At 27.0% G+C, this 22960-nt stretch overlaps 2 protein-coding genes across 3 annotated transcripts; both read left to right on the top strand.

Moving 5' to 3' along the window:
• The first annotated feature begins 9244 nt into the window (after positions 1-9244).
• Positions 9245-11010, top strand: HHP1 (heptahelical transmembrane protein1). Its single transcript, XM_012225789.4, has 4 exons — positions 9245-9651; positions 9772-9864; positions 10014-10071; positions 10144-11010. Exons 1-4 carry the CDS (start codon positions 9371-9373, stop codon positions 10816-10818), a joined length of 1107 nt encoding a protein of 368 aa, XP_012081179.1. The 5' UTR covers positions 9245-9370; the 3' UTR covers positions 10819-11010.
• A 4966-nt stretch (positions 11011-15976) lies between these two features.
• On the top strand, positions 15977-18823 carry LOC105641281 (putative glycosyltransferase At5g20260). 2 transcript variants are annotated; one of them, XM_020682176.1, is made up of 4 exons: positions 15977-16467; positions 16546-16721; positions 17519-17873; positions 18113-18823. In XM_020682176.1, exons 1-4 carry the CDS (start codon positions 16264-16266, stop codon positions 18776-18778), a joined length of 1401 nt encoding a protein of 466 aa, XP_020537835.1. In that variant the 5' UTR covers positions 15977-16263; the 3' UTR covers positions 18779-18823. The 2 variants fall into 2 exon arrangements, with proteins under 2 accessions (XP_020537835.1, XP_012081182.2); XM_012225792.3 differs by having other exon boundaries at positions 16002-16467; positions 16534-16721.
• The last annotated feature ends 4137 nt before the right edge of the window (positions 18824-22960 follow it).

A 22960-nucleotide genomic window follows, 5' to 3' on the forward strand; every position in this document is an offset into this window, starting at 1 on the left:
ACGCGACAGCCAATGGAGACAAAAAAAAGCGCTCTTCATATGAGTTCAGGACAACTAAAAGGTTTACTTATTTAAAATATTCTATTTTAATGTAGCCTTTTTTTAATAAAAAAAAAAACTATAGTATAATATAATATATTAAATTCAATAATGTACTTGCTATCATTCAAAGTAATATTATAATTATCATAACTAACAAGAGAGATACAAGCGAAATGATCGCATGTTGTCACGGATTTCTCACGTTTTCATTTGAATTAGTAAATAATGCATTTTTTTTATTACGCGTAATTGAAAATATTTATGTGAATAAATATATATATAAAATAGTATTTTTATGGATTGATGTATATTATATAAGGACATTGATGTTGTAGGTTTAGTTATACATTTATATTAAGTTAACAGTTCAAAAGGTTATTCAGCAGCCATCTTTCGTACATTCGAGAAGACATTGTCCAAAACGTTATTTATATGGACAACGTTCGGATTTTCTTCTTGCCGGTACGATATCACCAAATATAGCAAATTCATAATTATAATTTAGATTTAAAAAGTTAAATTTGGAGATGAATTACTTTCATGATTGTAAAATACACTTTAACTGTGCATTTCAAGTAGTAGAGCTCTAAAAGAGTACGTGCACTTACATAACAATATGAAATATAAAACTTACAATGTCATGAGCGCTTATATTTTATACCAAATGTAAACATTATTATTTAACAGTTTTCTAATATCTATATCATTCAAAAAAGAGTTTGAAGACAAAAGAAAAATATGTGTTAAATGCAAAAAAAATATATATATTTTTTGCTTGTTGATAATACTAAATATAAAATTTCTATTGTGTTGTTTAAACATTCTAAACTCTCAAAGAAAGATATGATTGTAAAGTATACTGTACCTATATTGTTTTTTGTACACAACAAAATACGTTTGAAAATTCCCGAGCAAAAAAACATTTCCATCCCAGGCAATAGAATTCCAAAAGAGTCTATACACATCTATAAATTAAACCAAATAATAATATATAAGAGATAGGAAAAGTTTTCTAGAAATAATAATGGTTGTTTTGAGTCAAAAGAAAAATACATGTTAAAATTTTAAGTTAAAAAAGGCTATTTATATGCAAATAGTCACATATTCTTTTTGCTTGTTTAACAATATATATTTAAGGTTAAATTATTTTTGTTCATTTAATAGCTTTGTCAATTCAAAGAATACTCTATATTATAAAAGGACATAAAGAGTGTATTATTTACAAAAAATCATTATGTTGAATCTCTGCTCAAGCTTAAAGATAAATTATTTTTGCAAATATAAATTATACTTTACCTGTATTATTGTTTTTAATATACAGCAAAAGTGTCTGGGAAGTCATTGGCGTAGTAGATTATTCACATCCAAAAAGCTATTTGTCTCCAAAAGTATCTACATTCGAAATGTTATCTGTATTCAAGAGAACTATTAGTTCAAAAGGATTAGTTTGAAATTTGAAAGGTGAACATTTTAATAGGGTCTTACATGTAGAAAGTTACTGTGGAAAAGCTGACTCAGCTAATTCTTGAATTTCTCTTCTTGTTTGTTTAACAATGCTAAACATAACACAATAATGATTAAAATTTAGATTTAAATAGTTATATGTAAAGGTTAATTTTAATGAATATAAATAATAAGTTACCTGCATTGTTCTTCAATGTCCTCTCTCTTTCTTTTTGCAGAAATTAATGGGCTGTAAGAAAATTTAGGACAATTGTTTGATAATTAGAATTTTTTATTAAGTATCAGGAATTTAATAAATAGAGCTTTGAATTTACCTGTTTAAGCACTGTTGTCCAGCATGACTTGGTAAAATTTCTTTTTTAACAGATGGAGCTTTTTCTAGTAATTGCAGTGAAATATCTGCCATTAGCGATTCAACTGTTATTGGAGTAGCTGGTTTAAACTCATCATCAAAGATTCTGTTTACTAACAATTTCAATTTTCTAGAGTTTGCAGCTTTAATGTTGAATGAAACTTGAAAAATTCTTTTAGCACTCAATAATGCACTGACTGATGGTGGAAGAACTTCAGGATCTATATATTCTTGCAACATTGTCAATGCTGAGCAGGACTCTCCAATAAGTATTTGTGCTTGTTTTCCAAAGATAGCAATTTTCACTTGTCTGGTTTCATCTTCTGGTATGCAACTTATTCTGAACATGTAAGTAATGTTTTATTACAAATTATAAGAATATAATTAAGTAACAATTATAATTGAATAGCTCATTATTTCACAATGTTTTATTATAAAAATATAATAGCTAAATCTAAATATAATAGCAATATTTTTTAAAATTTAATGTTTCAAATAGCAATTTTTTTAGAATTTAATGTTCCAAATAGATATATATAGAAAAAGAATAAATCTTTATGCCTCTTTTTTTACTTTTTTTTTTTTTTTTTTTTTTTTTACAAAATACAAAACAACATACCTAAAGATAAGTAAAAGAACATGCATCATTTTACTCAATATTGTATTTATCAATTGATTTATATTATGCTATAATGGTTGTATAAATTAATTTAAAGATAATAAAATGAATTTCTTATCAAGTAGTTGGCATGTTCGAAAATTCTCCATCTGTATCACACCACCATATATTTCCATATTCTCTTACTTGGAAATAACATCTGGGACATGCTTTATACCACTATCCATGACTTGTATCAATATGAATAATTGTTCCTTTTGCATGTAAAAAATTGCCTTTGTAGTAATAGTAATCATTTGTTTGTATTTTTTTTATAAACTAAAGGTAATTACCAAAATTAGAAACTAAATGAAAGTACTAACCTGATGTTTATAAGGATCCATCGAGTTAAAATCAGAAATTTTTTTCCTATTCATCATTTTTTGTTCTTTTGGATGCACAAGAGTTATTTTTTATGCAGGTAGTAACTCAATATTTTTTTTCAATTTTGTCCAATCTGCATGTAATACAAAGCATATGTAAAAATTGAGATAATGTAATATTTTTTTTTTTTCTCTCAAAGAGATATTATTAGATGATTAGTGTGACCTGATCTTATATTCATTAACTTCTGAAATGTTAGGATTTATGAAATACATAGTTGATGATGAGCTTCTAAGGTACGCTTCTCTTATATTGTATGATAAGTGTTATAAATATATATTCGACGATAACAGAAAGGGTGTTTTCATATTTAAAAAAATTAGAAGGGTACCGTCTAGCTACCATTCCTGCGAAAACGATAATGATAGGTGGCGGTGTAAACTTAAAGTTATCTTCATGGAATTCTCTAGCGAGATCACCTCACAATGTTACTCGCATATTTTTTTCTCTCTACATATATACAAAACATGTGTTTATAAGTTTATACATTTATAAGTATAAGATGTATAAGTTTGCAAATAATAATAAAATAAAAGATTTTGATACCTAAGATCTTGAATGATAATATTTCTTAGCACCTCTAGTCTGTAACCAATATAATTCTGCTCAATGCCTTTTATGGTGACCAATCGACCGACCTATCACATCTATAAAAATATATTTATTTAGACAAAAAATATTTGATTGGAGAATTGTTAATGCAGTTATTAAAAATAGTTATTTGTTTATTTACATATGAGATACTGTTTTTTATAAAATTTTTCCTTTAGATCATCATAATCAATAAAATGAAATTTATGAAGAGGAATTTCAGGATGGTCATCACTTAGTTTTATGATGTTTGTTCGTCTAGCAAATCGAATCATGGAAGGATGAGGAACAACTTTTTGAATTTCCTTGTTAGGACAAACGAAGAAATTATTGATTTCATATACAGTTCCTTGTTCAAGCTTTGCAGCGAAATAATCGGCATCATCTTTTTTTATCGTTGCATGGATAGCATTGTTCTTTTAATAGTAAGTGGTTTAACGTATGTCAAAAAGAAAGAAAAAAATTAATATATTAGAGAAGATTTTAATAAATATTTTAAATAATTAAAAATAAAATTTTAAAAAGTGCAGAAAAAATGCAATATAACAATATATGTTAAGTACATTTTCATCTACTAAGGTACAATCTAAGGCTGATCAACTCTTTTGTTGCTAAATTCTTCGTTTGCCATATTCAAGATACTCGAACTTTGATTATTCGAGATGGTTGCATCGGTTTGAGTTCTCTTAGTAGACTAATGTCCATCATTTATCTGATAACACAAAAGACAAACAAAAAATATTGAGGATAAAAATAAATAGGTCAACAATTATTCATTTTAATGATGATATTTACCTTTTAATGTAGTTTTAATGACATCTGTATACACTATATTTTTTGTATGGTTATACGAAATATCAAGAGGATTTTTAATTAAGATTTTTAATCCATTATGTGATGTGAAACGTGATAAGACTACATAAAGTTGACTACGTAAAGTTGACTTTTTCTTCTTCTTGAATTAATGATATTTTTAGTTATAGAACTTCAAAGATATTTTTTAATATTTTTTTACAGAAAAGAGAAATCTAATATTGTTCTTCTAATAAGAAAATACATATATTGGAGAGGAATAGTAATTAAAATTTTAATTAATAATATTACCTCATATTAAAAATTTTATTTATAACAGAATAAGCTCGAGGCCAATAACTCTTTTTTCTCTCTAATTTTCTAAACTCTAATTTTAGTTTGGGGCTATCGCTGTTTATTAGAGGTAGCCTCCTACTTCTTCTAATATAAAAATTCTAATCTTATTCTTCTGATACGAAAATACATCTAAAGCAGAGGAATACCAATTAAAATTTTAATTAATGATATTACCTCATTTTAAAAATTTTATTTCTTATTTAATAGTAAATATTCATATTCAATTTCACAAACCCCGGCTTCAACATAACAATTTTTTTTAATATATTATATAAGTTTGGATTCAATGACAAAATTTGATTTGGAACTGAAATTGATTGAATTTTCATGTCCAAGAATCAAAAGCAAACCCTAATAATAATATATAAAAGTTAAACTTCAACTTGAAAACTAAATTCTGATGATGTAAACTAGTCTAAAATCTTTCAAAAACATTGTAATCCCAATTCGAAAACTTGGTCAATCTAACAAAATGCTATATATTTTTTATACTGTATTTTCTCTATTTTTTTATTCATTTGAAGGATCAAACGTCCGTTGTCCATTGATAATGAATTCTAATTTCAAAACAAATATAAGTAGTGTGATTTATTCAGAGTCTATAGCTATCTTTTTTTGAGGAAAAATGATTGCATTAAACAGAATCATCAAACAATACATCTGAAATAAAACTAGGAGGGACAGGACCCCACAGAATAGGCGTTAGTCGCAAAGAGATGTCCTACCCTATTCGCTGATCTTTTGATAAAACAGAAAGAACAATCATGCAGTTCTTTAAGCATAGACTTGCACTCAGAAACTAACCGCCCTGAATAGGAGCTGTCGCTAGACCTGAGCTCAGTGCTTGGATCAACCCCAGCGAGTCCGACTAAGAAACTACTCTGTGCAAGGCGGACCCTTTCACCCAACTCAACGCCTCACGGAAAGATAAGCGATCAAGTATTGTCCATTTGAGTCCCTGACAACTCAGCCGACTCCCACCCTTGCTGAAGAAAGATGCACTGCTGCATCCGTGTTACATTTGAGAAAACCTTGGGGGGGGGGGGGGGGGGGCTTGGTCCTAACCACAGAACCGTACGAGCTACTGGTAGACTGGGTAGCTGCTCGATGTTGGGCCTGCTGCCATGCAAAAAACCACGTTGAAGCTTCATACTAATTCTTTTCTCCATATGTCATGTTGCATACAATAGTAAGCTTTCACTATTGGCCACACAAATACTATAATAATATTATTTTTCCTTTCAAGGTTATTGAATAATGTATTATTTACCCATGACTGAGCCAAAAATTTTAATTCTTTGTAATCCATTTACATCATACTATCGTTTTAATTTTTTAGCACGTATCTTATATATTAAATATTAAATAAAAAAAATCAAATACTACATAGCAAGGCAAAATACATGGGAGATCACCTAATTACTATATTAAATTAAAAGTTATACTACTCATTTATTTGAACTGATTGAAACCTTGCAAACTATTTTCTCAATTTTTTTTAGAATTTTTAAAGAAAAAATAGTTACAATTGAAAATATTGGAGTCGATCCGAATGTTAGGACTTGATTAATATTGGAAAGTACCTTTTTCAACTTATAAAAACTCAAAAAAAAAAAAAAAAAAAAAAGAAGTTTTGAATGACCACATTGCAAGAATTTATATAAAATTCAAGTTTCACAAGTGATGCCAATAAAGTGCTTAAGAGTCTATTCGGTAAAATTAATTGTTTTGGGTAATTATTAGTTATTTTAATAACGTTTAGTTGTTCGAGTAAAAAGTAGTTATTTTAGTAGTTTTTCATTAAACACTAAAAGCTAAAAATATACAGATATCAACCTTTTATAAAAGGTTATAAGCTAAAAATTTACTATAAAACACTATCTTATAACCTCTAAAAGCTAGTTTAAAAATTTGTTACCGAATACAGATGTATTGTTAGAGTTGAATAAGTTAATAACCCCGAAGGGGAAAAAATTGTTGTTTGTGGTTAAAGTATGAAGTGCCTTGAACTTGAAGGTCATCAAATTACTAATTAATTAGTGCTAATAAAGAATTACGGCTTTGAGTTAGGCCACCTATACTAGAGATTGGTTGCGTGTTACATTCAAAATCCAGAAAGGGTCACAGAGAAGTTGATTTTAAATATATGATAAACAAAAGCTAAATTTTTACTTTTTCCATTTCAGAAACTCAAATCCATTCCCATTTCAAAGTCAAAATTACCAATTGAAATTAATTAAATCAATTAAGAATCAATTTTTAATGACTATTTTTGTGCATTATGGTTTTGTTTTCTATTTAATTTTATGTTATCTGTTACTCACATTTAAAAATCACTAAAGAAATTATTAATTTGTAGTTATTTTTTACCAACTTAATTAAATTGGCTAATAGATTCAATGGACTCCTAGAGTTGGTATAGAAACAATATTATTTTTTTTTATATATTTGTACGAAATATTCAGGTTCGTATCCGTTTTAACGGTCCGTAAACCTGATTAATCTCCGCTAACTCTGAGAGATAAATGGGCCGGTTCAGGAGAAGTTTACAGAATAGAATAATTTAAGAATATTTGTGTTTTTAAGAGATAAATATTTGTATTTAGATTCATTTGTCTCTTATTCTTAAAGACCCTCTTTAAATTTATTAGTAACAAAATATAACTTTTCTTTCTTTCTTTCTTTCTTTTTTTATTTGAAGACCTTCATTAGTAACAAGATATAACTTTTTCTAAAGTAACTTTTTATATGATTGAAAATATTAAAATAAGAAACCATCATTAATATATTTTATCTGATGTTAGAAAAATTATATTATTAGCTAGTATGTATAATCCAAAAAATATAATATGTATAAAAAATTAAATATAATTTGCTCACTTCGATTTATTTTTCGTTTGAATAATAAACTAAAATAAAAAATAATACAAGGTATACTATGATACATCGAAAAAAATAAATCCTTATTTAATATCTCAAATAGCAACTTTTATAAAATTTTATCAAACATATAATTATATATACCAATTCATTAAGAGTCATCATCCAATATTAAGAACTATCAATTAATATTAGATTTATCAAATATTGAGATTATTAGTTCATTCATTACTACAATTTAACCAATTACCCTAATTATTGGAACATAATGATGCTATTAATTATGCTTGGCCTAATGATTAAGTAATTATCTTACTGTATAAGAAATTGAAATTTAAAAACCTAAACGTCTCTGTCTTTTTAGGGAAATTGCAAATATAAAGGAAAAAAAATATAATTGAAGTGAATTACACCCTACATAATATGTATTTTCAATATTGGGCAATGATGGAAAGTCTTGAAGGTAAATTTACAAGCAAAAGTTATTATTGGTGTTGGTAGGAGAGAATTTCTCTAACGTAACAATTTTAGCTATTTACCCCTCAAAAATAAAAAAATAATATTTGGATAGTAACTATTAAAGCTTCCCTCCCTTTCCTCATTAAATTCCATTTTTAACAGTATCTAATAAATTATTCGAGAAAGAAATATATAATGAAAATAATAATAGGTGAGAGACTTTTTTTAAAAAATTTATTGATATACAACGCATAGTCTAGTGCAAGTGCATGTACGATCTCATAATATATTCAGATTTAAATCTATCTGTCCTCGATTCAAAAAAATATTGATTTTATATCAATTACCTTAATTATCAGCTACTAAATTTAAAATTACACTTATTTCATATAAATATATCATTAAAATACATTTAATGATATATCCTAAATACAAATTATAATTCAACGGCTAGAAAATTTGTTCTTATAACAACATATTTCTTTTTTTTTTTTTCCCTTTCCAATAGTATTTGAGACACATAGACAAAGGAAATTACAAATGATGGATAGTAAAATTATAATTTTGTTACAAACTTATTTATTACCCTCTCCATCTATCACACAAATATAAAATATAGGTAACTTCTTTATTGAGAATACAATTAATTTGTTAATTCTCTAACACACTCTTATTTAATCTTTCTTGTTATCAATGATTTTCCCATAAATAGTATGAAAATAAAAATCATTTAATATTAATATAGCAATATACTATTTAAACTATATTAATTAATTTTTCTTAATCTATATCACAATAGAAACAAATCTATTTTTTGAAAATGAAAGAAGCATAATCGCTATAGGTTTATATAAAGTGTTTAAACTTATTATTCTAAATTAAATATTTTTTTAGTGAATTTTATCCTCATTATTTCGTGATATCAATAAAATAATTTTAGTGCCAAATAATTTAGTCCAATATAATTTAAACTCCAAAACCTTTTAACTCATAATTTTCAAAGAAATGAATAGAAAAATATATGTAGATAAATTTTTTTTTTTTTAGTATAAGATTTAGGCTTTTCAGGAAAGGGCTAAAAGCCTTATAATGGCCCGATGTACGGTGGCTCCACTACTATTTATGCACATGCTTTGGTTGCACACAATTTTTTGTAGGTAACCTAACAACGTGTACAAAAGTTACTGCATGCAAACGCCAAACCAACCTCATTGATTGAGTATTAGATAGACGCAGCCTGACTCTCTTTAAATGCTGCGGTTAGTTGGTGTATCCTCCACACCACCACTCAATTAATAATCCCAAATAGATGAACAATCCAAACCAGAAATTCCTAAAACTACACCTTTCTATATAGACCATATTCAAAGATCGTACGGTTAATAATCCTTATGGGCGCTGATCATGCGGTAGTTTTCAAGAGAAAATCCAAGAAAATGGATCATCATCATCTTCAATCCAAGAAAGTCGACCTTGATGGGATTCTTAATGATCAGACGACCGAAATAAGCAAAGGGAACTATAAACGGTATTCTTTAGTGTCGTTCTGCGAGCTACCGGAGTATATGAAGGATAACGAGTTTATACTGAGTTATTACAGAGCTAATTGGCCTCTCAAAGAAGCTCTCTTTAGTATCTTTCGTTGGCATAATGAAACCCTTAATGTCTGGACGTAAGTGAGATTTTCTTTTCTTTTTTTTTTTTTTTTTTTTTTATTTCTGTTGTTTAATTATTATTTTAATTTTTATGATTCTTTGATTTTTTTTTTAAAAAAATTAATTATTATTTGCAGGCATCTATTTGGATTTTTACTGTTTCTGGGGTTAACTGTGGCCAATATAATGCAAGTTCCTGAGGTAGCAGATCTTCTCGGCCTGTTTACCAGGTCTGTTTCAATATTTAATTTAAAGAAAGCAGTAACCTTTTTTTTTTATTGGAAAATGGAATTTGGTAATTTTCTTGATTATTGTAAATCTGAAATTTATTATATTTTGGAAATTGAAATCCTGAATTAGATCTTTATATTTGTTTTAGGTCAATCCTTACAAGTGGAGAGGCAAATATTTCCTGTAACTCTAAGGATTTCCAGTTGGTAGGTCACCTAAATTTTTATTAATTATATTAATAATTTCAATAAAATTAACACCATGCAATTAATTTGCAGGGCTCTACCAAACTTCTTGATTTAAAGCATATAAACCATACAAAAACAGAAATTACACCACTGCCCGGAACTCCAGCGACCCGGTGGCCATTCTACGTATTTTTAGGCGGTTCAATGTTCTGCCTCCTCTCAAGTAGCGTTTGCCACCTCTTTTCTTGCCATTCACATAACCTAAACATTTTCTTGTTACGTATAGATTATGTTGGAATCACTATAATGATTATTACCTCATTTTTCCCTCCAATTTATTACATATTCCAATGTGAAACACATTGGCACTACGTATACCTTATTGGCATAACGGCAATGGGAATGTTCACAATTGTAACACTCCTTTCTCCATCGCTGTCGGCCGGAAAATTTCGCGCTTTTCGAGCTCTTTTATTTTCTTCAATGGGATTTTTTGGGATAATTCCTGCAATCCATGCTACAATTGTGAATTGGTCAAATCCGAAGCGTAATATGATCTTAGCGTATGAATCATCTATGGCATTATTTTATTTGACTGGTACGGGTTTTTATGTTAGCCGGATTCCGGAGAGGTTGAAGCCGGGATGGTTTGATCTTGCGGGGCATAGCCATCAAATTTTTCATGTATTTGTTGTATTGGGAGCATTAGCTCATTATGCTGCTACACTTCTATTTTTGGAGTATCGTGACCGTGTAGGTTGTTAGCTAATTAATTATAGTAAATAATATTTATGTATTATAAGAATATTTGCATGTTGTTATAAGGTGGGATTTGTATGTGATGCCTATAAGTGGCGAATATTTTTTATTCATTATTAAACCAGAAAAAAAAAGGGAAAATGATTATGTAATTTCCTAATTTAATCAATAAATGTACATTAATGATTTTTTTTCCCATTTATTTGGAGCCTCAATAGACCGAAATAACAATACAGCTTTATGATAAGAAGTAGCCGACATCTAACTCACTGAATTGGTAAAATTATACTTATTTTTTTGAAGAATATAGGCATATTTTGGTTGAACAAATATTGTTTTTTGTCACTTCAATTTTGTTTTCTAGCTAAATCAAATCTTTTAAAAAGGTAAAAATTGTGATTTTGACTTTTTGATCCGATTTGATTTTCTACCGATTCGGTTTGTTTTGAATATTCATACTTATTAAATTCGATTAGGTTACTGCATAATTAATATTTAATTATTTTAGTTAAAAATAATTTAATTTGATTCCATATAACTGAATGCTAACCCAATACAACTACCATTCAAAATCTTACCAGATTAAATATCTTTACCAATAAAAAGTTTTCATACCACTCGAGAAAATTTTTCAAAAAGTTAAATAAAAAAATTAAAAGTTTTATGTTTTATGGAAACGATAATAAATTAACGACAATCAAATGTGGCATGATTAGTCTTTTTATTTTATGGAAAGTTAAAAGTTTTATGTTTCATTTGTTTCCGTAAAATAACTTACAAGAAAATGGCTTGCTGAATATTTTCTGAATAATTTATTTTTTATTGTTTGGTTGTAATATTGAAAATTAGTTAAAAATATTAAAGTCTCTATCTCATAAGACTATAAAAATATTAATAATAATAAAAATTTTATAATTTAAGAATTTTATTGTTAAATATGAACAGAATGCAAAAAAAATTATAAATTATGAAAGTCGCTAGTGCCGATGGTGGTGGTCAATAATGAATAGCAATAATGAATAGTAACCGGTGGTAATAACTATGATGATTAATAAATTAAAAAAATATAGATTTATAAGGTTTGCCACGAAAAATATTTACTCTCTCGAAAATTGAAAATTATTTTCTTTTAAAAATGACTTACTTTTCCTTTGACCAGAAAAATATTTTCGATTGACTTATTTTTCTGAACTCCTAAACAATAAAAAATTATGAAAAACATTTTCTTATAAGCTATTTTATTAAAACAAACGGAGCCTTAGATTCGAGTTATTTTCGTTCATAATGCAGTTACGGTCGCTTTGTTGAATTTTATTTGAAAGAGAAAGTTGTCAATGCCGTGTAGTTTAGAGAAAAACAATAAATTCAAAATAAAAAAATCAATGAAAAGCATATTTTAAGGTCACCTCTAGAGAAAAACAAATTAAATTGTGGAGACGCTCAACCAAAACCCCTCACAATTTCAAGATTTGGATCTACGGTGAAGGAGAGAGACCCATAGTGAATAGTGGGCCCATGGAAAACATCTATTCTATTGAGGGGCCACTTTATCAATTAAATGGAAAGTGGTCAAAGCCCCTGCATGGGCCACCTTTCTTTGATGAGGCCCATGTTCTCTTTCTGCCGGTTAGGTAGCCGAAACAATCGCAGTGGCAGACGCTATTATACGATCTCTTGCCATGATACGTAAGTTCTTTTCATTTGAAGTTTTTTTTAATTAAAATTAAATCCTTAATTTTTATTTCAGTATTGCTACAAAACAGTGGTAATATTCTTGGTTCACCAAATTAATAAAAATTATTGTAATCGAAAAGATTATAACCAAAGATCTCCCACTTCCCGTATAAATAATAAAATCAACTAAACAATACATGATTGCAACTTTAATTTTCATTTATTTTTAATTAATAAAAACTTAATCTTAACGAAAATAAAAGAAGATTCTAATATTGAAAAATAAGCTTTAAAAATTTAATGGACAAAAGCTCAATAATTTAAGGGGCAAAATATATGTATTTTGCCTTTTATTTTCTCCATTTTCATCTCAAGCTAGGCTTACATAGTATGAGATAAGAGGTGAATAAAGTTATATATTTAAAATTATTTATATTAATATCACCAAATTTTTATATAAAAATTAGTTTAATTTTATCAAGATGAAGAAAGATCAAGTGTGGAAATAAAATCCCTACAAAATAAGAGTGACAATAAAATGTTCGTTACATTAATAAATGCCTGACAAAAAAAATCTAAGGGGTTGGATTGTGCTTCCCATTTCACGCAATGCCCCTATTTATGAGACCATAAATGTCAAGTCTCACTACCTAATTAAGAGAAGGGACAATAAGCATTCCTTATAAAGAGGATTACTTACCTACTCTAATATATTAATTACATATAAATCCAGCGAATTATATATTAACATATAATACAATACTCCCTTCTTCCACGAATAAGTGTCGCATTTGTTATTTTTTTGTTATAAAAAAATCATTTAATTTATCTAATTTATAATGAATTATTGAGCAAATTTACTATATTATCTTTATTTACAATAAAGAGAGAATTTTTGAGAATTATAACAATTTATATTCGTCATTTTTAAAAGGTAAGAATGATAAAATTTTTTATTAGTTTTAAATTCATAAGTGTGTCATTTATTTGTGTATATGGTACTTTCGCAAATGTGATACTAATTTATGGGTGGAGGAAGTATAGTTAATAGATAAGTTTTTTTTTTTCCAAATTTTTATTTTGAATGCTTAATTAGTTGGAAAAAGAAATAGTACCTTCATGTTTGTGAATGGACCAATTAGACACTTTAACTATTGGATTCAAAATTAAAATTTCGCTCCAACTATTTTTCTATTTTTTTTTTATTTTCTTTTTGAAATCTAAATCCAAAATACATAGAAAAATGTAAAAAATTTCAGAAACAAAATTATAATCATGTGCATTTAAGAAAAATTAGTCATGTATACGTGCATTGCATAGATTAGAATATAAATTTTAATAGAAGTTTTAAATATTCTTATTAATTATTCGCAATAAAATTATTTTTGAAAGAAAATAATTTAGTAATTAGTTTCACACTTAATTATATGACCTCCAAAGAAAAGGCAAGCAATGATGGCATATCCGTGGTCTGGGTTGTCTGTTCTCATGCTAGCCTATAGTTGGAATTATTTACCAAATTGTTGTGATTTGTTTCTTCCATTTGATTACCTTAATTAATAAAGTTGTTTTTACTTTTTAAAAAAATATTTTTTTAATCTATGAACACAATTAACTAAAAAAAAAAATTGTATTTAAAGATAAATAATTAAATTTTAGAAAGATGAGGTGTCCTAATAATACAGTTGTCAATTCTCTTAAAAAAAACAATTGTCAGTAAAATTTTCTGGCGACATGTTGACAAAATACTTGTGATACATGTAAAAATTCAAATTAATTAGGATTTGTTCAGTAATAGGTTGTTTCAGTAATTCTAATAGTAGTTAGCTATTAGCTTTTAGCGTTTAAATGAGAAATGTTGAATAAAAATAAATATTTAATTAATTATTTAATTTAAAATGATAAAAAAATCAATTGTTTAACTTAAAAATTCCTAAATAAACGAAAGATATTATGATTGTAAACCTAATTGAATTATTTTCAAAAAAAAATCTAATTGAATTAAAATATTTATTTATTAATTGAGTGTATAAATAATATTGGATATTAAATGTTTTGCCAAGCTTGAAATTTGTACATATAACACATAATAGAGTTTCCATATCAATTAGATAAAAAATAAAAGCACTAATTCAAATTGGACTAAATATTAAAAATTGAGATTCAACAAACCAATTAAGAATTTTAGGGATAAATTAAATTTTGACTATATAAAAAAAAAAAAAAGCAAGTTGATCATGAATTAATTATGGCTATTAAATTTAAATTACAAAATTGAAATTATATTTAGGACTTTAAAATCAAAGCAAATTTATAAGTATAAAAATATAAGTCGTTTAAGATTTTTGCACGGGATTAAGAAAATAAAATTAAGGGTAATTTTTATCTCCAAATTAAGAATAACCTGTGAATGTACTTATTGTATTTAATGTATTTAATATAACAACTTAAATAAATTTTACCATGTTCTATAATTAGTATCAAAAGAAAGACCTTTTAATAAAATTTCTCACAGTATCTCTTTCAATTGCATAAAATCCATAACCATACTATAAAGTTTAAATCTTAAATAATACGATTCACAGTTACGCATCAATTTAGTTATCATTTTTATATAAAATCACATCAAAATAAATAAACACATGAACAAAATAAATGCTAAAAGAATAATATGATGATAAACACCTTGCACTGGAGACATCTACACCAGAAAACCTACATTAGTGCTCTTTCTTACTTCGTGTGTATATATATATATATATATACACCTATGGTATATAATCTAAATTTAATGATTATAATTGATAGAATATTTAAATTGATGAATATATTGAGCGTTACATAACTATTTCAAAATATGTAATGCTCGGTAAAAAAATTGATATTGATTTCACATTTAAAGGCATGAGATTCTCACTCGGTCATCAATACTTTATCTCTTGCTCGAACAAATATTATTACACATAGTCACCTCTATAAATTCTTGTACAAGGAATATAGAAGATATACAATTACAATTACCTATTTTCTAATATGATCTCATTCTCAACTTTTTACTTTCACTTTTATCGCTAATTAAGAAGCTCAAATAAATACTAATACAATAATAATTTTTTATTTTATTTATTAGCCAATAAAATTTAGATTTAAATTGAAAACCAATTTAGAATTAGATTATATATTCCTAATTTAGTTAAAATAGTAATTCTAATTAAGAAAACCAATATAACCAACTAAATTAAAAATAATAATATTTTATTTTATCTGTTAGCCAATTAAAGTGTAGTAAAATTTGTCATTATTAAAATTAACCATGTCATTTTTCACTATCTCAATATTCTCCTCCCCATTCTTATTTTCTTTATAAATATATTATAGATTATCAATTATATATATATATATATATATATTAAAATATTCAGTATCTTTATTTTAACCGTTATCAGATTTGTTGGATATATATACACTCAGGCAGAGATAAATATTTTCTGATTTACTTAAGTGGATATAGAAAACTAACTTTCCTCTGAAATTACTCTTCTACTCATAGAATCTCAATAGTCCCTCCCTCTCCTCTCGCTCTTCCTCCCCCAGTCTTTACGTCTGTGATAATCAACAGTCATGAGTCCCGATGCATTTTTTTATTTTCCTTCTGGTCTTTCGTTCCATTACAGTTCTTAGACTTCTATTTCCAATACAACTCTCTTATCATACCCACTTATACTTACCTTTTTGCCTGTGTTTTGAAAGATCAAAGACTAACCTTAAGCTATATCAATGGCTGCAGAATCCTCTCACATCCATATAATACTTCTCACAATCCTATGTTTCTATTTGGTTTGTTCCATGAAAAATAACAATATTATAAACTATAACAATATCTCCAACTTCTTGTCTTCTCTTTTTCGACCTGTTATTTCCATTAACAAAACCCAACAAGCTTTTCCTTCACCAAATCCAATTCTACCTCTTAACAACACTGTAATTACTGTAGCCCTAATTATTGTTCGTAACTTTAACCAATTGCCGAATTTAATTGTTTAACAGTTTTTTGTGCAGAAGACGCCATTACATGTTGTCAAGAAGAAGGGAAGTTTGGAGAAGATTGAAAATGGTTTGGCTAGAGCAAGAGCAGCAATCCGTCAAGCGGTTGAAAAGCGAAACTACTCGTCTTTTAAGGAGGAGAGTTACATTCCAAGAGGAGTCGTTTACAGAAACTCCTACGCTTTTCATCAGTTAAGTTTTGATATATAATTTAGCGTTTCTTTTCTATTGCGGTGTTTGTGTTGTGTTTAACTTTAATCTCTCTTACGGATTATTTGTTCTACTTAGTACAGGTTAATTACTTTCTTTACTTAATTACGGCGAATTGAAGCATATGAACTTCTTTGAAATCGATTTAAGCTCGGTTTAATCAACCGGTGCCAAATTGTTTTCTTATTTCTTTTTTTTTTTAAAGTAAATAATATTTAAAATTTATTATTTTATTCTTATTTAATATAGCAAATATAATAGTCAAATTTCTAAATTATTTCTAAATTAAAAAGTCAGGTCAATTGCACAGCAAGAGAAGAAATTCATTTACTGTACTGTACTTTGTTATCTCGATTTTTTATATATACATATTTAATACAAAAATAATATTTTATAAAATTTTAGCTCATTCAAATTTATTTTAATTAATATTAGTAAATAATTTATCTAAAGTTTTTAATACCAAGTTCAAGTATTGTGATTATCTTAATTTAAAAAATAAAAAAGCAAAAGTCAATTAAGTTTGAGTCAATTTCAAATCTTAGAATTTTTTTTTTTTCCATAATTAGAGTTAGAGCAAGTTACAACTCTCTTAATCTTTTAGCTTTTGGTTTTCAAATTAGATGATTGTAGCTAAAATTTAAAATTTTGAATTAATTAAATTTCATTGTCAATGATACTTCTTAACATATATATGTAATATGTTTATAAGAAATAATTAACTATATAAGTCTACTATTCTTCAATTATATAATTTTTATGTCTTTTGTTTATGCAGGAGCCATATAGAGATGGAGAAAAGATTGAAGGTGTGGGTTTACAAGGAAGGGGAGCCACCACTATTTCATGGAGGGCCAACGCACGAAATCTATGGCATCGAAGGCCAATTCATTCATGAGATGGAGAATGGTAAGAACCGCTTCATTGCTCGCCATCCTGATGAGGCACACACATTCTTAATTCCCATCAGCATCACCAATGTCATCTCCTACGTATATACTCCTCTTGTCACCTACTCTCGCGACCAGCTTCAACGGTTGGCCGTTGATTACATTCGCATTATAGCAGATAAATACCCTTATTGGAATAGAAGCAATGGAGGCGACCATTTCTTTGTCTCTTGCCATGACTGGGTACGTCAAATTCTTTCTTTACTATATTAGATTATCGATTAACCAGAACTGATGGCAAAAAAAGCACCTGAGCGAGGTTAGAGGAATCCACGAGTTCGTGGGTTCCGGGTCTAAGAGTGGACGAATGAATGGAGAATAGTCGGGTTACGCGTGCATGAAGCATCCCACGTGTTAATATAGTAGATTATAGATTATTATATGATAAGTAAATGTTAATAACTTGACTTTGAAAATCTCAGGCACCAGAAATCTCAACAAAAAATCCTGAACTATTTAAGAATTTCATTAGAGTACTGTGTAATGCCAATACATCTGAAAGTTTCCAACCTCAGAGAGATGCTTCTGTACCAGAAATCAGACTTCCTAGAGGCAAGCTTGGCCTTCCTTATAAAGGCCTTCCTCCAAGTAATCGTACAATCCTTGCCTTCTTCGCAGGCGGCAGCCATGGTTATATTAGACAGGTTATGTTAGAATATTGGAAAGACAAAGACGATGAAATTCAAATTCATGGGTACCTTGACAAGAAGAAAACTGATTACTATAAACTGATGGGTCAAAGCAAGTTTTGTCTATGTCCAAGTGGATATGAAGTTGCAAGTCCTAGAGTAGTTGCAGCAATTCAACTTGGATGTGTTCCTGTTATTATTTCTGAGAACTATTCGTTACCGTTTAGTGATGTTCTTGATTGGAGCAAATTTTCTGTGCATATTCCGTCAAAAAGAATACCTGAAATTAAAGAAATCTTGAAGAAGATTTCAGAAAGAAAATATCTTGTGCTGCAAAAAAGAGTAATGCAAGTTCAGAGGCATTTTATGGTCAACAAGCCAATTAAACCATATGATATGATTCATATGCTTCTTCATTCTGTATGGTTAAGGCGACTTAATTTGAGACTTTCAAATTAATTATTAATTTTTATTAATTAGATTAGTTGGTATTTGAATTTTCAATATCATATTGTGATTTTCTTTTTGTTGGTTATGTATTCTGCATTAAGTGATAGTCAATCCAACAAGTAACCGAATTTTGTATATATTTTGTATGTTCATTTTGATATAAGTTTGTGGGGGGTAAAAAATATAAAAAGTTAATTTTTGGGTAAATTGTATATTTCTTTCTAAGTTTAGGGGCAGATTGCTACAATCTCTCCCTTGGAAAGGTATTGGGCTGGGATACTCCTGGTTTCAGCGAATGTTGGGCCTGATACTCTTGTTTTCACTTAATGTTGGGCAATATCACCAATGCAAAATTTAATTAGTTTGCCTCTCCTTTATATATGTCTATATATATATATAATATTTTGTCAAATGCCAATTTCTTTTTTTTGACATAAAGGTCATAAATGCCATTTTTTCCCTTTTTGAACTTAATATGTATATATACATGGTAACTAGACGAAGGCTCGTGAATTACGCGAGTATTGTTGTTATATTGTATATTTATATATATTATAGAAAATAATAAAGTGTAAATATTTAAATTTAAATATATGAAACCATGATATTTATTTAAATTTAAGAGAATGCATGAAACTTTTGAGAAGTGACATACAGATTAGATTGTATTATATAATAAAGTTTTTTTTACATAATCAAATATTATGTAACATTATTATTTTTTATTTTTTAATTTTTAATATTCAGAGCAATCATTCTAATTATTTTATTACTTTAAGATATTTGTTTAATTTTTTCTATTGTTGTTATTTAATAAAATTTATTAATAATATTTTCAAAACAAAACTTATTTTATTTTAATATTTTAAAAATTCTAAATAATTATTATACATTATCTGAGCATTTTTTATACCAACATTATATATTTTAAAATCCTTTCAACAAAAATATTATATATTTTAAAAATTTTCTAGATCATCTAATCATATTTATATTTTATGCTATTGATAGATAGAACTGTAAATAAGTTGAGCGGAATCTTGTCAAGCTTTGGCTTCACAAGGAACAACTGAAGCTCGAGTTTGATTGAAAAAAATTATTCAAAAAAATTAGTCGGTAATTTAAGAGATTCTTCATAGAAATTTCAAATGTAGAAAATTTATTTTTTTATTTTTCTCTCTTTTTATTTACTAAACACTCTCTTTTTCCGAACGAATAATTAAATCTCAACTTTTAAAAGAATCTCTAGCAAAAACCATAAGTAAGGGCGGATTCGGAAAATTTAGTTAATGGGGGAGTAACATATAAAAGTAATAACTTAGTGGTGGCAAAAGATAAAAATTTAGTGGAGTAATTCAAATTAGTTTATGCATATTGACTAATATATATATATATATATATATATATATATATTGTCTTTTTTTTTTCATTTCTTTTTTTTTTTTTTTCACTAGAGTTTACGCTGCTACTCCAAACAGAAATGTTAGAATATTATTAATTTCTTATATATAGTTAATAGTTTTATAGTCATCTTGTGACCATAAATTGTATGACATGTAAATGCATTTGCTTTACTTATAAAGCTTTATTTGGTTAAACTTTTTGGCTGTCTTATTCCTTCTTTATAAAAAAAAAAAAAAAAAAAAAAAAGAAAAAAACCTTTTTACAGATCTCGATTATTCAAAAAATAAAAGAAAACTTCAAGAATAACAAGTTGTATCTAATGAGGATTAATTAACGTTAAGAGTTGTATAATCTGCTTAGGTTGAGTTAATATCTCTTGTAACCATAATGTCTATTAATAAATAAAAATAATAAGAAATTATTATTAATTAATATTAATAATATTTCCATAAAATATTTATTTTTTAGTTAAATATTAATTTCATCCTGCTGTCATGTTTTATCTTTTGTTTTGTTTTCTAATGAATATATAACGTTCAATTTGGTTGCCACGTAAAGCTCAATTGTTAATAATCATACAGACTGTAATTGGTTTTGTCATGTTGTTAATTACTTTATTATATTTTAATCGTTCACGGACGATTTGCTTAATTCATTAATTAAGTTATTGCTAGCTTAATTGTTTTTCGACACTTAATGCTCATCAATTCTCAATAATTGCAACTTCCTTGGTCCCATTTGAATATCATATTTTTAATGCAATTAAAAAAATAATTAAACAATTTCAATTCTAAAAACAATAATAATTGTACTTATCTCCATCCTTTTTTTTATTGATTCTTTAAATGATTAATATTTACTTAATGGATAGCAACAGTCAACAGATAATAATAAGAGTAAAACTCAAAAAATAAAAACCGAAATTTATGACAGACTTAATTTATATTAGTATTTGAACCAAATCAGTTAGTTCGGTCAATTTTAGTTAATTTTTGAAATGTTTATTTAGTTTTAAGTCCAATGAAACTAACTCGAATTAAATAGTGATTTTGATTCAAACCGATAAACGGAATATCTCTTGAATAAGATGATTAAACCGAACCGAAATGGATTGTTGGGTCTGTAGTTGGCTTCAGTTGGTGGTTTGCAGACCCCTTAAGTCTATGGCAAAATATTATATTGTCCATTATAAGTTGGTGGTGGCATATGACAACTTTTCCAAAGAAGTTTCTGTGAAAGGGAAAAGGAATAAAAAATATTCTCACTCATTAATCTGCACATCTTTGTTGTCACTTTGCACAATTGCACCCCACTCACTTCCAACAGACAACTTGGCTCTAGGCTTTACTATTCAGTACTAATTATAACCGTTGGATTCAAACCTCGTAAACTCCTAGTCATAGATTAAAATCACATGCTCTTCCGAGCCATTTGGAAGGTAGGGCCGGCTATTTCAGCATGATTCCAATCGATTCTTTATTTTTAAATTGAAACCGACCGGTTTCAGTCGATTCAATCATTTGTGGTTCTAACCTAGAATTCTCTGTTTTTAAAATGACGACTCTCAATCAGTTTCGATTCGATTTTTTTGAATTAGTTCCAGACCAAAGTCGGCTAGCGGCTGCCCAAAAGGCGGCTATCCATGTTTTCTATCTAAAACCTTTTTTTTTTTTTTTGAAAATAAAAAGGTTATTCTTATTATTTTTTAACTGAAAATAAAAAATAAAAAAAAATAAAAAGGTTATTAATTGCAGTATTAGATAACTAATTACATTTTAATTTTTATCATTATGCTTTATTGATGAATTAAATTTTTTGGATTTAAATTCATTATTTTAAATTTAAGTTTCATCCATAAAATGTTTACAGTTGTTTTATAATTGAAATTTATTTTTGAACTGTTTACTATTTGTTGTAAATGAAAATTTGTTATTTTATTATCAAGTGGATACAATTTGTAAACTTAATTATATAGCTATTGATAAATCGAGTTGCAAATTCATAATTAATTAAACTTGTACTTGAAAATTAAAGATCGTAAATTACGCTAATTTATAAAAAAAAAATATTTATATACAATAAATTATAGTATATATATACATTTTAATTGAACAAAATTGATTTTATAAAATCAAAACCATTGTTTCAAATTGGCTGTTTAATTGATCAATTTTGTTATATATATTATAAGAGTGACATTGAACATACTATTTTTTTTCTTTTAACCTAAGTTTTAACTGAAATGAGTCAAACATCAAATATATAACTATTCTTGGTAAGATTTCAACATCAAAATCACTTTCATAAATAAAAATATTTTATATTTATTTCTAATCTTCATATATTTTTATTATCCCCTTTTTTTCTTTTTTAATTTGAAATAATATAATACCAGAAATGCATACTGCTTTAGAATTATTTTATTATTAACTAGTGGCTTAAGACAATGATTGCCCTTCATAGTGTATATATTTAGACACGGGTAATTGTTGGTGCTCATCACAAAAGTATATTATACGGATGTGTGAAAGAGAACAAAGTTTGTGCTTTGTGGGCCAAAGTTTGGGTTTGGATTGGCTATGGCCTTTGTTATAGAACTATCATTATTTATTTTTAATCGAGACCAATATAAAATAAAAATAAAATAAAAGAATTTTTGGTGTTAATAAAAATTTCCATTGTGTGGAGTGTATAAATTGTGCAGAAGATTCTTTTTTCATCTTTAGTTATAAAACGATTATCCAATTTGGGTCTTTTTAGATTTAGTTTTCAGTCAACTCTTTATTG

Source organism: Jatropha curcas, chromosome 8 (assembly GCF_041381405.1).
Source record: "Jatropha curcas cultivar XTBG-Jc1 chromosome 8, XTBG_Jcur_1.0, whole genome shotgun sequence".
In the NCBI taxonomy this organism is placed as follows: domain Eukaryota; kingdom Viridiplantae; phylum Streptophyta; class Magnoliopsida; order Malpighiales; family Euphorbiaceae; genus Jatropha; species Jatropha curcas.